The 15,194-nt window shown below is 37.9% G+C and overlaps 1 protein-coding gene across 1 annotated transcript in view; it reads right to left on the bottom strand.

The window, feature by feature from the left end:
* The window catches only part of CWF19L2 (CWF19 like cell cycle control factor 2), a 147,061-nt gene that overhangs the window by 90,411 nt on the left and 41,456 nt on the right, over positions 1–15,194 (bottom strand). The window contains exons 7-8 of the mRNA XM_041772214.1: positions 12,226–12,341; positions 7,125–7,771 (exon numbers count right to left, since the gene is read on the bottom strand). Coding sequence (XP_041628148.1) covers positions 7,125–7,771; positions 12,226–12,341 — 763 coding nt within the window. The remainder of the gene's footprint in view (positions 1–7,124; positions 7,772–12,225; positions 12,342–15,194) is intronic.

The following is a 15,194-nucleotide window of genomic DNA, read 5'->3' as shown; positions in this document are numbered from 1 at the left end:
CCATAATGCTGACACCTACTACTGCCACCACCAAATTCGATTATTGCATAAAACCTCCTCCTTTAGTGTCCCATTCATTTGGTGGTATTTTTAAACATAATCTGATTATCATTCTAGTATAAGCTAATCATTATCCTTTTTGGGACATGTATTTTCCATTTATGGCTGGCTATCTCCAATAAGACCCAGCTCTATAGCTAAATCAGTTTCTCCTCAACTGGGATTTCCTAGTCTACTAACCCAGCCCTGTATATAACAGGTTCAAGATAACACCAGGAAATGCTACCTATTTTCCTAATTATTAGAGGTACAACCATTATACTATCAATATTTTTCTTTTGAAATACTAACATCTTGAGGGAGGGACAAGATGGTGGAAGAGTAGGGTCCCCAAGTCACCTGTCCCCACCAAATTACCTAGATAACCTTCAAATCATACTGAAAATCTACGAATTCGGCCTAAGATTTAAAGAGAGAGCAGCTGGAATGCTACAGTGAGAAGTGTTCATGCTTCTATCAAGATAGGAAGACGGGGAAAAAGAAATAAAGAAACAAAAGGCATCCAAGGGGGAGGAGCCCCGCAAGGAGCCAGGCTAAGGCCAGAGTGAGTGCACCCAGGACAGGAAAGCACCATCCTAGAGAAACAGGAGCTTCACCAATCTTCCCAGACAGCAAGGGGCTCGCAGGGAGTTAGAGCAAGACCCCAGGAGGGCAGGGATGCCCTCAGGCCCCGGGGAGAGTGCGCCAAGCGCCTAAAGGGCTGCAGCACACACATGGCTAGACCTGGGAGCAGCTCGGAGGGGCTCCGGCAGAGGAAGAGGCTCCACCCGTAGGGGGCTGCGCGGCCCCAGGAGCAGCTCAGAGAGGCTGGGGCGGCAGCTCCGCAGAGAGGTGGCTGCGGGGCCAGAGCTCGAATCCAACAGCACAGGCCCAAGAGCACAGAGTGCTGGGGACACAGCCCAGGATCCGGCCTCCTCCTGGGACAGGCAGAGGCCAGGAGGGCCCTGGACAGCAAGGACACTCCTGCCCCAAGCTGAGCAGATCAGCGGCCCCACCCCAGGAGCCTCCAGGCCCTGCAGACACAGAGCTCCGTAGTTACTGCGGGAGCTGAATCCAGGGCTCCAGACCTGGCCACCACCACTGTGGTTGTTCCTCCTGGGGCCTCACGGGGTAAACAACGCCCACTGAGCCCTGCACCAGGCAGGGGCAGAGCAGCTCCCCCAAGAGCTAACACCTGAAAATCAACACAACAGGCCCCTCCCACAGAAGACCAGCTAGACGGACAAGTTCCAGGAGAGGTAAAAAGACTTAGAGTATACAGAATCAGAAGATACTCCCCCGTGTTTTTTTTCTTTTTTTTTGCTTTTTGATTTCTCTTTGCTTCCTTCAACCTTTTTTTATCTTTTTCTTCTCTTTTTCTTTTCTTCCTTTTTTCTTTTTTCTTCTTCTCTTTTCTTTCTTTCTTTCTCTCCTCTTTTTCTCCTTTTCCCAATACAACTTGTTTTTGGCCATTCTGCACTGAGCAAAATGACTAGAAGGAAAACCTCACCTCAAAAGAAGGAATCAGAAACAGTCCTCTCTCCCACAGAGTTACAAAATTTGGATTACAATTCAATGTCAGAAAGCCAATTCAGAAGTACTATTATACAGCTACTGGTGGCTCTAGAAAAAAGCATAAAGGACTCAAGAGACTTCATGACTGCAGAATTTAGATCTAATCAGGCAGAAATTAAAAAACAATTGAATGAGATGCAATCCAAACTAGAAGTCCTAATGACGAGGGTGAACGAGGTGGAAGGAACAAGTGAGTGACATAGAAGACAAGTTGATGGCAAAGAGGGAAACTGAGGAAAAATGAGACAATTAAAAGACCATGAGGATAGATTAAGGGAAATAAATGACAGCCTGAGGAAGAAAAACTTATGTTTAATTGGGGTTCCCGGGGGTGCCGAAAGGGACAGAGGTCCAAAATATGTATTTGAACAAATCATAGCTGAAAATTTTCCTAATCCGGGAGGGGAAACAGGCATTCAGATCCAGGAAATAGAGAGATCCTCCCCTAAAATCAATAAAAACCGTTCAACACTTTGACATCTAATAGTTAAGCTTGCAAATTCCAAAAATAAAGAGAAGATTCTTAAAGCAGCAAGAGACAAGAGATCCCTGACTTTTGGGGGGAGGAGTATTAAGGTAACAACAGACCTCTCCACAGAGACCTGGCAGGCCAGAAAGGGCTGGCAGGATATATTCAGGGTCCTAAATGAGAAAAACATGCAACCAAGAATACTTTATCCAGCAAGGCTCTCATTCAGAATGGAAGGAGAGATAAAGAGCTTCCAAGACAGGCAGGAACTGAAAGAATATGTGACCTCCAAACCAGCTCTGCAAGAAATTTTAAGGGGGACTCTTAAAATTCCCCTTTAAGAAGAAGTCCAGTGGAACAATCCACAAAAACAAGGACTGAATAGATATCATGATGACATTAAACTCTTATCGTTCGATAGTAACTCGGAACGTGAACGGGCTTAATGACCCCATCAAAAGGCACAGGGTGTCAGACTGTATAAAAAAGAAGGACGCATCTATTTGCTGTCTACAAGAGACTCATTTTAGACAGGACAGCCTGAAAATAAAAGGTTGGAGAACCATTTACCATTCAAATGGTCCTCAAAAGAAAGCAGGGGTAGCCATCCTTATATCAGATAAACTAAAATTTACCCCAAAGACTGTAGTGAGAGATGAAGAGGGATACTATATCATACTTAAAGGATCTATCCAACAAGAGGACTTAACAATCCTCAATATATAAGCCCTGAATGTGGGAGCTGCAAAATATATCAATCAATTAATAACCAAGGTCAAGACATACTTAGATAATAATACGCTTATACCTGGTGACTTCAATCTAGCGCTTTCTACACTCGATAGGTCTTCTAAAAACAACATCTCCAAAGTAACGAGAGCTTTAAATGATACACTGGACCAGATGGATTTCACAGATATCTACAGAACTTTTCATCCAAACTCAACTGAATACACATTCTTCTCAAGTGCACATGGAACTTTCTCCAGAATAGACCACATACTGGGTCACAAATCGGGTCTGAACCGATACCAAAAGATTGGGATCGCCCCTGCATATCCTCAGACCATAATGCCTTGAAATTAGAACTAAATCACAACAAGAAGTTTGGAAGGACTTCAAACACATGGAGGTTAAGGACCATCCTGCTAAAAGATGAAAGGGTCAACCAGGAAATTAAGGAAGAATTAAAAAGATTCATGGACCTAATGAGAATGAAGATACAACCGTTCAAAATCTTTGGGATGCAGCAAAAGCAGTCCTATGGGGGAAATAAATCGCAATACAAGCATCCATCCAAAACCTGGAAAGAACTCAAATACAAAAGCTAACCTTACAGCTAAAGGAGCTACAGGAAAAACAGCAAATAGATCCTACACCCAGCAGAAGAAGAGAGTTAATAAAGATTCGAGCAGAACTCAACGAAATCAAGACCAGAAGAACTGTGGAACAGATCAACAAAACCAGGAGTTGGTTCCTTGAAAGAATTAATAAGATACATAAACCACTAGCCAGCCTTATTAAAAAGAAGAGAAGACTCTAATAAAATCATGAGTGAGAAAGGACAGATCACTACCAACATCAAGGAAATACAAACGATTTTAAAAACTTATTATGAACAGCTATACGCCAATAAATTAGGCAATCTAGGAGAAATGGACGCATTTCTGGAAAACCACAAATACCAAAACTGGAACAGGAAGAAATGGGAAACCTGAACAGGCCAATAACCAGGGAGGAAATTGAAGCAGTCATCAAAAACCTCCCAAGACACAAAAGTCCAGGGCCAGATGGCTTCCCAGGGGAATTCTATCAAATGTTTAAAGAAGAAACCATACCTATTCTACTAAAGCTGTTTGGAAAGATAGAAAGAGATGGAGTACTTCCAAGTTCGTTCTATGAGGCCAGCATCACCTTAATTCCGAAACCAGACAAAGACCCCACCAAAAAGGAGAATTACAGACCAATATCCCTGATGAACATGGATGCAAAAATTCTCAACAAGATACTAGCCAATAGGATCCAATAGTACATTAAGAAAATTATTCACCATGACCAAGTAGGATTTATTCCCAGGACACAAGGCTGGTTCAACACTCGTAAAACAATCAATGTGATTCATCATATCAGCAAGAGGAAAACCAAGAACCATATGATACTCTCATTAGATGCAGAGAAAGCATTTGACAAAATACAGCATCCATTCCTGATCATAACTCTTCAGAGTGTAGGGATAGAGGGAACTTTCTTCAACATCTTAAAAGCCACCTACGAAAAGCCCACAGCAAATATCATTCTCAATGGGGAAGCACTGGGAGCCTTACCCCTAAGATCAGGAACAAGACAGGGATGTCCACTCTCACCACTGCTATTCAACATAGTGCTAGAAGTCCTAGCCTCAGCAATCAGGCAACAAAAAGACATTAAAGACATTCAAATTGGCAAAGAAGTCAAACTCTCCCTCTTCGCCGATGACATGATACTCTACATAGAAAACCCAAAAGCCTCCACCCCAAGATTGCTAGAACTCAGACAGCAATTTGGCAGCATGGCAGGATACAAAATCAATGCCCAGAAGTCAGTGGCATTTCTATACACTAACAATGAGACTGAAGAAAGAGAAATTAAGGAGTCCATCCCATTTACAATTGCACCCAAAAGCATAAGATACCTAGGAATAAACCTAACCAAAGAGGAAAAGGATCAATACCCTACAAACTATAGAATACTTCTAAAAGAAATTGAGGAAGACACAAAGAGATGGAAAAATATTCCGTGCTCATGGATTGGAAGAATTAATATTGTGAAAATGTCAATGTTACCCAGGGCAATTTACACGTTTAATGCAATCCCTATCAAAATACCATGGACTTTCTTCAGAGAGTTAGAACAAATTATTTTAAGATTTGTGTGGAATCAGAAAAGACCCCGAATAGCCAGGGGACTTTTAAAAAAGAAAACCATAGCTGGGGGCATCACAATGCCAGATTTCAGGTTGTACTACAAAGCTGTGGTCATCAAGACAGTGTGGTACTGGCACAAAAACAGACACATAGATCAATGGAACAGAATAGAGAACCCAGAAGTGGACCCTCAACTTTATGGTCAACTAATACTCAATAAAGGAGGAAAGACTATCCACTGGCAGAAAGACAGTCTCTTCAATAAATGGTGCTAGGAAAATTGGACATCCACATGCAGAAGAATGAAACTAGATCACTCTCTTCCACCATACACAAAGATAAACTCAAAATGGATGAGAGATCTAAATGTGAGACAAGATTCCATCAGAATCCTAGAGGAGAACACAGGCAACACCCTTTTCAAACTCGGCCACAGTAACTTCTTGCAAGATACATCCACAAAGGCAAAAGAAACAAAAGCAAAAATGAACTATTGGGACTTCATCAAGATAAGAAGCTTTTGCACAGCAAAGGATACAGTCAACAAAACTAAAAGACAACCTACAGAATGGGAGAAGATATTTGCAAATGTCGTATCAGATAAAGGGTAGTTTCCCAGATCTATAAAGAACTTATTAAACTCAACACCAAAGAAACAAACAATCCAATCATGAAATGGGCATAAGACATGAACAGATCTCACAGAGGAAGACATAGACATGGCCAACATGCACATGAGAAAATGCTCCGCATCACTGGCCATCAGGGAAATACAAATCAAAACCACAATGAGATACCACCTCACACCAGTGAGAATGGGGAAAATTAACAAGGCAGGAAACCAAAAATGTTGGAGAGGATATGGAGAAAAGGGAACCCTCTTAAACTGTTGGTGGGAATGTGAACTGGTGCAACCACTCTGGAAAACTGTGTGGAGGTTCCTCAAAGAGTTAAAAATAGACCTGCCCTACGACCCAGCAATTGCACTGCTGGGGATTTACCCCAAAGATACAGATGCAATGAAACGCCGGGACACCTGCACCCCGATGTTTATAGCAGCAATGTCCACAATAGCCCAAATGCGGAAGGAGCCTCGGTGTCCATCAAAAGATGAATGGATAAAGAAGATGTGGTTTATGTATACAATGGAATATTACTCCGCCATTAGAAACGACAAATACCCACCATTTGCTTCAACGTGGATGGAACTGGAGGGTATTATGCTGAGTGAAGTAAGTCAATCGGAGAAGGACAAACAGTGTATGTTCTCATTCATTTGGGGAATATAAGTAACAGTGAAAGGGAATAGAAGGGAAGGGAGAAGAAATGAGTAGGAAATATCAGAAAGGGAGACAGAACATAAAGACTCCTAACTCTGAGAAATGAACTAGGGGTGGTGGAAGGGGAGGAGGTCGGGGGGTGGGGGTAAATGGGTGACGGGCACTGAGGGGGGCCCTTGACGGGATGAGCACTGGGTGTTATTCTGTATGTTGGCAAATTGAACACCAATAAGAAAAATAAATTTATTATTAAAAAAAATGAAATGCTAACATCTTTAAAACCTGTTAATGTCAAAAGTGGATTATTTCTTAACTGTAAAACAGTCACCATAGTTCATGCTTCCTTCTGCAGAATCTTTCATATATTGTTTTCACTCCATATGTAGGCTTTGGCAGCATATTTTCCTTCAGTCTCCCAGACCTCCACTGGCCATGCAATATTTACAATCATAACTACACTTAACAATGGAGTGATTTCCTTTGAAAACAATATGGCAGCAGTAAAGCAATATGGCAGCAGTAACACAGTCTACCAAAGTACCTCCTGTAGCATATCCAGTTAAAGGGATTATCAACTCATTCCATTTTTTTAGATTGCAAAAAAGCAACAATTTTGATCTAATATAGCTACTGAATTCTTCTTCCATTTATTAAATAAAACTGTGGAATGCAATGCAACCCATAAAACAAAGCTACTGATTTTTTTTAATGTGCATATCTTGTCTCCCACAATACTTAAGAAACTGATCATAACTCATATCTACTTAATAAGTGATACTCTGCAAATACAGCTCATTTCTTTGAATCCTCTGCAATTTAATATTCATTCATCAGCTTAAAAAACAAATGACAAAATACCCAGCAAATGGAGACTGTGTGTCCTGTAGATGCTCTTTCTTCAGAGAGTCATCTCTTAGGCTCTCATCCCGTGATTCTTCTCTCGCATCGTCTGTAACGTCCCCATGGTCCACAGTGCCCCCAGTTTCTAATGATCTCTGATGTGACCATTTCCTGTTTCCTTCTCTCACATCAGATTGGCTCCATGATGAAGAACTTTCTTCACTGTTTTCTGTGGGTTTTCGAAAACCATGATCAACCAGTGCTGAAGATGAACAGGAGGGTTCAAAATTTCTGCCCTTGCTATGAAATGACAGTTCTTCATCATCAGAGGGTCTTAAAAATTTGGGTTTCAAATTTCCAAAGGAAGAAAACTCTTGATTTTGCCTTGGACTGGACTGTCTTCTACAGGTTTCCAAAGACCCAGACCTATTATCTTTTTCATCACCACTAAACTTCTCTTTATTGGTACTGTTTGTAATATTTGTTGAATGGTATCTATCCCTTGAATTTTTATTATATTTTACCAAGTTTGATCTTCTACTTTCTTGACTACTTTGTGCTTTTTCTGCGTATGTTGGTTTCCTCCATCGTTCTCGTTTACAATCTTCTTTTGTGGATGCAGTTTTTTCAGCTTCTTCTAATTTTGACTGAAATATTTCCATTGACTACAAAGAAGAGAAATTAAACAAGATATCTACAATTAAAAAAAAGGTTCAATGACTTGTGCCCCCATATGCCACTGTGCTATGATACACTGTCATATAAACACAATGAAGAAAAACCCAACAAAGAAGAAAAGAAGAGACCCATACAATCATCCTACCAAATAAAGGCTTACATGTGCCCTCATCTAATTCATATGTAGAAGACCTAACCTCTGGTACTCAGAACACGACAGCATTTAGAGATAGGCACTTGAAAGTAAAAAGTTCAGTTGAACCCCAAATCAATCTGACAGATATCCATAAAAGAAGAAGAAATGTAGAAATATAAATAAAGACAGAATGGATGAGCATACAAAGAGAAAATACCACATGAGGGATGCAGTAAGAATGCAGCCATTTACAAGCCATGAAGAGATGCCCCAGGAGAAACCAAACATTGTAATGCCTTGATCTTGGACTTCAATTCTCCTCAACTGTGAGAAAATAGATTTGTTGTTTAGGCCTGTGGAACTTTGCTATGGCAGTTCCAGCAAACTAATATACTACCCTACAATAAGTGCCAAAAAAAATATGATTAATTCATCAAAAATTACCAAATAATGAAAAATATCTGGGAACTCAACAGAACTTAGACCAAATGCCCAGGACTAAAACAAAATATAATGCAGAAAACAATGAAGACATCATTTCTAAAAAATTAATTCCTACGGTCAGTGAGATTCAAGAGGCTGCTACGTTACTAAAACATAACAGACTCTCATGAAAAACAAGAATTCAAGAACATGAGAAACTTATAAATGAAAAACTATGTGTCCAAAAACATGCAGATATGGTGAACAAAAGAACAGGAAGTATTTCATCCAGTAACTAGTGAATTCAACGCTAGCCTGAGAATCCTTTCTACCTAGGAAAAGATGGTAAACAAATACATTATAAGGAAAAAAGACACAAGGACAATTAATTCTAGAAAATCTAATATGCATATATGAATACTACCAGAAGGAAAAAGCAAAGATAGAAGAAAGTATTAACAAGATAATAATAATACAAGAATATTTCTCCAGCTAACTTTCTAGATATGAAGGGATCATCTGGTAGTCTTAGGAGAGAGGAGAAAATAAAGCATATAAAGATTCATAAAGAATCATACAGGGCAGGGATCCCTGGGTGGCGCAGCAGTTTGGCGCCTGCCTTTGGCCCAGGGCGCGATCCTGGAGACCCGGGATCGAATCCCATGTCAGGCTCCCGGTGCATGGAGCCTGCTTCTCCCTCTGCCTGTGTCTCTGCCTCTCTCTCTCTCTGTGTGACTATCATAAATAAATAAAAACTAAAAAAAAAAATTAAAAAAAAAAAAAAAAAAGAATCATACAGGGCAGCCCCAGTGGCGCAGCGGTTTAGCGCGGCCTGCAGCCCAGGGCGTGATCCTGGAGACCCTGGATTGAGTCCCACGTCAGGCTCTCTGTATGATGCCTGCTTCTCCCTCTGCTTGTGTCTCTGCCTATGTCTCTGCCTCTCTCTCTCTCTCTCTCTCTGTCTCTATGAATAAATAAATAAATAAATCTTTAAAAAAAAAAAAAGAATCATACATAAAAATCAGTCGGTTGAGAATCTGACTCTTGATTTCATCTCAGGTCATGATCTTAGGGTCCTGAGATCGAGCGCCATGTCAAACTCCACACTCAGCAAGCAGTCTGCTCTCAATTCTCTCTCCTTCTCCCTCTACCCTTCCCCTACACTTTCTCCCTTTCTAAAAAAAAAAAAAGTAAAACTGTTACCAACTCTTCATCTGTAATACTAAACACTACAAGTTACAGGATAATGGAATAAAGATCAAGTTATGTTGGGAAAAATGGACAGTAAGATACAAAAGAAAAAACCTGATCCGTTCTTACACCATACACAAAATAAATTAAAAATGGATTAAAGACTTAAATGTGAGATTTGACACCATAAAAATCCTAGAAGAGAACACAGGCAGTAACACTGGCTGCACAAACTTTTTTCTAGCTATATCTCCTGAGGCAAGTGAAACAAAAGCAAAAGCAAAAACAAACTATGGGGACTACACCAAAATAAAAAGCTTCTGCAGAGCAAAGGAAACAATCAACAAAACTACAAGGCAGCCTATAGAATAGGTGAAGACATTTGCAAATGATATATCTGATACAGGGTTAGTATCTAAAACATAAAAGAACTTATAAAACTCAACACCCAAAAAACAAATAGTTCAATTGAAAAATGGGCAGATGACCTAAATAGACATTTTTCTAAAGATGACATACAGATGGTCAACAGACAAATGAAAAGATGCTCAACACCACTCATCAGGGAAATCAAAATTACAATGAGCTATTATCTCACACCCGTCAGAATGGCTAAAATAATACAAGAAACAATAGGTGTTGGCAAGGATGTGGAGAAAGGGGAACCTCTTACACTGTTGGTGGGAACACAGTGGTGTAGCCACTGTATTAAACAGTATGGAGGTTCCTCAAAATGTTAAAAATAGAGCTACCCTATGATCTAGCAATTGAACCACTAGGTATTTACCCTAGTTTACCTAGTACCTAGTTTACCAGATACAAAAATGCTAAATCAAAGGGATATTACAGAAGCAGCCCTGTTGACTGATGAACAGATATACAGATAGACACACACACACACACACACACACACACACACACACACACAATGGAATATAACCCATCAAAAAGAATGAGATCTTGCCATTTGCAAGGATATGAATGGGGCTAGAATATTAAGCTAAGTGAAATAAAGCAGTCAGAGAAAGACAAATACCATAGGATTTCACTCATATGTGAAATCTAAGGAACAAAACAAATGAACAAAGGAAGAGAGGGAGGTACAAACCAAGAAACCGACTCTGAACTACAGAGAACACATTGCTGGTCACCAGAGGGGAAATGGGGTGGTGGGGGGAATGAGGGAAACAGGTGATAGGGATAAAGGAGCACAGGTGTTGTGCTGAGCACCAGGTGTTGTATGGAAATGCTGAATGCCCAAATTGTGATTTGAAACTAATATTAACCTGTATGTTAACTAACTGGAAATTAAATAAAAACTTAAAGAATTTTTTTCAAATTATTTCAAGAAAATCTGAGAGCTGAGATGGGGGAATCAAAACATGTTAAAGTTATTATATTAGCCTAGGCAGAGATAATCCATAACATTTCATCTTTTTTAAGTATTTAAAAATACAGATTTAACATGTCTCTTAAATTGAATAACAACATGATTAGAACAGAAATGATGGAAGGGAGAAGAAATGTGTGGGAAATATCAGAAAGGGAGACAGAATATAAAGACTCCTAACTCTGGGAAATGAACTAGGGGTGGTGGAAGGGAGGAGGGCGGGGGGTGAGGGTGAATGGGTGATGGGCACTGAGGGGAGCACTTGACAGCATGAGCACTGGGTGTTATTCTGTATGTTGGTAAATTGAACACCAATAAAAAATAAATTTATTATAAAAAAATAAGAACAGAAATGATGATGGGGAGGGGGGTAGTTTCATAATAAAAGCATTGCATCAGAGGCAGCTCTCTGCCTTCTTATTGAGACATGTGTCTAAACTTAGTGGCTTCTAAGATTCAATAAAATACGGTAATGATACAAACAACAAAAACAGCAAGGACCACAATTCATCCAGTGCTCAATATATTACCTACTTTACACCGTTTAAATGGGTCCTAGGAGAGAACACCTAGGTTTGAATCTACTGACTGAATCTCACTTATTTTTCCTGCTTACTCATATTCTTGAAATCTTATTTTCTAAACCTGTTTTTTTCTAAATATTAAAATTACTAGCTATGAAAATCCAAAAATATCCACACATGGTAAATGGAGGAGCTGGTTTTAAAATATCATGGTTCCATTGTTTCAAGAGTGTGTGTGTGTGTGTGTGTGTGTGTGTGTGTATATATATGTAAATACATTATTTATATATATAGTTAATATATAATTGTTAATATATAAAACATATGTAAATATATTGTTAAAATATATTTTTAAAAACCTGTCATACTGCAAAATCTCTGGAATAAGCAAAAACCCCTAAATATATTAAAATTTTAACAGTGGTTATCTCAAGAGGTATACCATGGAGGATTTCCTGCATTATTTAAATTTCCTCACAATGAAAAAGTTTATTTACATTAAACACACACACTTAAATTGTATTCACTTAAGTTTTATATTCATCATGTCAATAAAAATATGCTACCTAAGTTTACATAATTAAAAAAAGGTAGAAAATGCCTTTGGCAGTCAATAAGAGTAGAGATTTAATATTCATTTAATTCAAAAGAGCTTCATGGCACAAAACACTGACAAAGTTAAAGACACTTATTTCTCATATAACTATAACACATTAATATTAATTAGATAGTAATTATGATCTATTAAATATTAATCTCATTAATATCAGTACTCACCCCATATCTTTCAGCAACAATGTCTTCAAAATTTCTATTCTGTTTCTCAGCCTGTTCCTTCATTCTTTGGTAAGACTTTCTCAGCCAGCTTAATCCACCATCTTCCACTACTGAAACTAAATTCCAATACTTAATGTTAATTATACTTCTCATGTGGTTATAATAAAATCAGTATTTATTACTTCTGTAATAATTTCTAAAGTATAAATTAGGAATTTTTTCTTGGACATTAAGAACCATAAGGACACTTAAAATTCAACATGTTAAAAAAATAAAATTCAATATATTATTTTTTTTATTTTTTAAAAAACGTTTATTTATTCGACAGAGAGAGAAAGCATGAACAGGAGGGGCAGAGAGAGGGAGAAAAAGAGAATCTCAAGCGGACTCCATGCTAAGCACAGAGCCTGACACGGGGTTCAATCTCAGGACGCCGAGATCATGACCTGAGCTGAAACCAGGAATCAGAGACTTAATCTGTGCCATCCAGGTGCCCCTCAACATATTGTTTATATAGCTATATATGCAAGGTACAGATTTTAGGGACGGAGGAAGGCAAAAATAAATAAAACTATACTCAAAAACAACTGCAATCCAAGAGTATGAGGATAAGAGTACAAAAATAATAATAATATGTAACAAAAATAAAGATAGAAGTAATTACAGAAAAATGAGAAAGGAGTTATTTCTAAATAGGTGGTCAGGGAAAATTTTACAGATCAGGCTTAAAACAACGAGTTGGATTTCTATAAACAAAGATAAGAGGAGGCAGGGCATTCCCAGAAATAAAGAATAAGAGTATACAAACAGCAGGGAAAAAGCTACCTCAGATCCAGCACAAAAAACAAATAAGGAAATCACAGGTGATAATACGGAAATGTATATAAAATAAATTATTCTATGCAGTCATTATTACCAACTATGAAAATCTGAATGCCTCCAAACTTTATTAAGCTGCTTGTATTTCCTTCTACATACATAACACTTTTGATGTGCATAAAGAAATCTAATCACTTAAGTCAAAACTCTATTCCTGATTTTCCTTGTCTAAAAATATGATTGCTTTGTATCACCCCCAGTTCTATCATCAACAAAAATACACAGAGACTGTGAAAGACACATATAAGATTTTTTGCAGTGAAGTCTGCAGTAATCCCTGCCTTGAAAATAATCCAAATGTTCACTATAAGAAAAATGGAAATACAGCATAAATGATGATATATTCCTAAAACAGACTAGTATACAGCATGAAAATCAATAACCACACCTATACACAACATGGATGAATGTGAAAACATGAACACAGGCAGCAGGCACCAAAAGGGCACACAATACGCACTCTTATGATTCCAGGAAAACTGACCTTGGTGCCAGACACCACAACAGTGGCCACCTTTCCAACAAGAGCACAGTGCCTCAAATGCCACAGAAGGAGCCTCTGGGATGCTAACATGTTCTGTTTCTCAAAAATGTGTGTTGATGACAAGATTTTGTGAACGTGATTAGTCTGTACTTTCAGACTGTGTACTTTTCCGCATGAGTTGAATTTTAATAAGAAGTTTAAAGGGAAAAAAAAGATTTCCTCAATCTATTAACTGCAGTCTCACTCAAATCTCCAGTCTCTTTGTTAAGCAATCTCTTCTAAGACATTGGTCTTTCTTTATAGACCTAAAGTACTTAGTACTTCAAAACCTAGATCTCTACTTAACTCAATGATTCACTTTTCTTCCAAGTTTATTTTGCTCTTGCTCTCATTTTCTTATATAGTCTATGTAACAACGCAATCAGTGAACAAAGTTAGTCTAAATCCTCAATTTACACAAAGAGAAACCTGTCTTTAATACCTATATTAACATCCCAGCTACACAAGTTCAAAGAGCTATCTATGAAACTGATAAAAATGCTGATGGGCATAGTGATTATTTCCTGAACAATCACCAATATATTAACATAGTTCAGAGGAAAAAAATCTCAGAGAAAAAGGAAGACTTTTATCCTTTTGTGTTGACATTTATCAGGGAAATCAAACAAGAATAAAAATTTTCAGTGAATTCAGCTATGAACAAAATTTACAATCTTAGAAATATTTATAAAAATGTCATTTCTAGTTAATCATATTTTCAATTTCAATAGTCTTATTCATCTTATAATTAGATACAATAATGCAATATTTTTAAAACAAAATATCATCAGACATTTTAAAAGCAAATGAAAAATAACAATTTGCAGTACCATCCATCATGAAATTCAATCTAACAAATATTTAGTAAACATTTACTACAAATATGAAAATGTTTAAACCTAGTAGGAAGTAAAAACATAAAACATAGTCCCTACTCACTATGCTTAGGTAAAGATATATCAAATAATTATAATAAACTCACCAACATACAACATTTAACATACACCTATATCTAAAGCCAAAATGTAACAGACTAAAGGGATACACTTCCCATCATAATTAAAGGCTGTATTGGTAGACACAAAATACAGCTAAACAAATTCAGGCTACATTCCCCATTTTTCTCAGAAGATAGATAATTTAAAAAATAACAACAAGCTAAGTATCAGGAGACCTAAATATCAGTCTTGCTGCTCCTACAAATTAGTTGTAAGATCTTAATCAAGTCACTGACTTCCTTGGACCTTTGTTTCAATTACAAGGCAGTTGATATAAGCCACTTGTGATGTTTCTTCCAAGTTAAAAGATTCAAAAAGGGAAAGCCAAAAAATAGAAAATATACATAGAAAGAACAGAAATACATCAGAATGGTCTGTAGGCAAGAATTTCTACTAACTACATAGTAGTAAATACAATCTGGTAGTAAAGAATCCAAAGTCACTAAAGCTAAACGAGCCATCAGATCTGGGTTCTAGGATCACTCATACAACTACGAGCAAATTAGCTAGCAGCCCTAAGTAAGCCTTAGTGCCTTTGAGATTCAGAACAATAACAGTTACAGTGCTAT

The sequence above is a fragment of the Vulpes lagopus genome, chromosome 10 (assembly GCF_018345385.1).
Source record: "Vulpes lagopus strain Blue_001 chromosome 10, ASM1834538v1, whole genome shotgun sequence".
NCBI classification, from domain to species: Eukaryota; Metazoa; Chordata; class Mammalia; order Carnivora; family Canidae; genus Vulpes; species Vulpes lagopus.
This window is presented reverse-complemented; position numbering and strand designations above follow the sequence as displayed.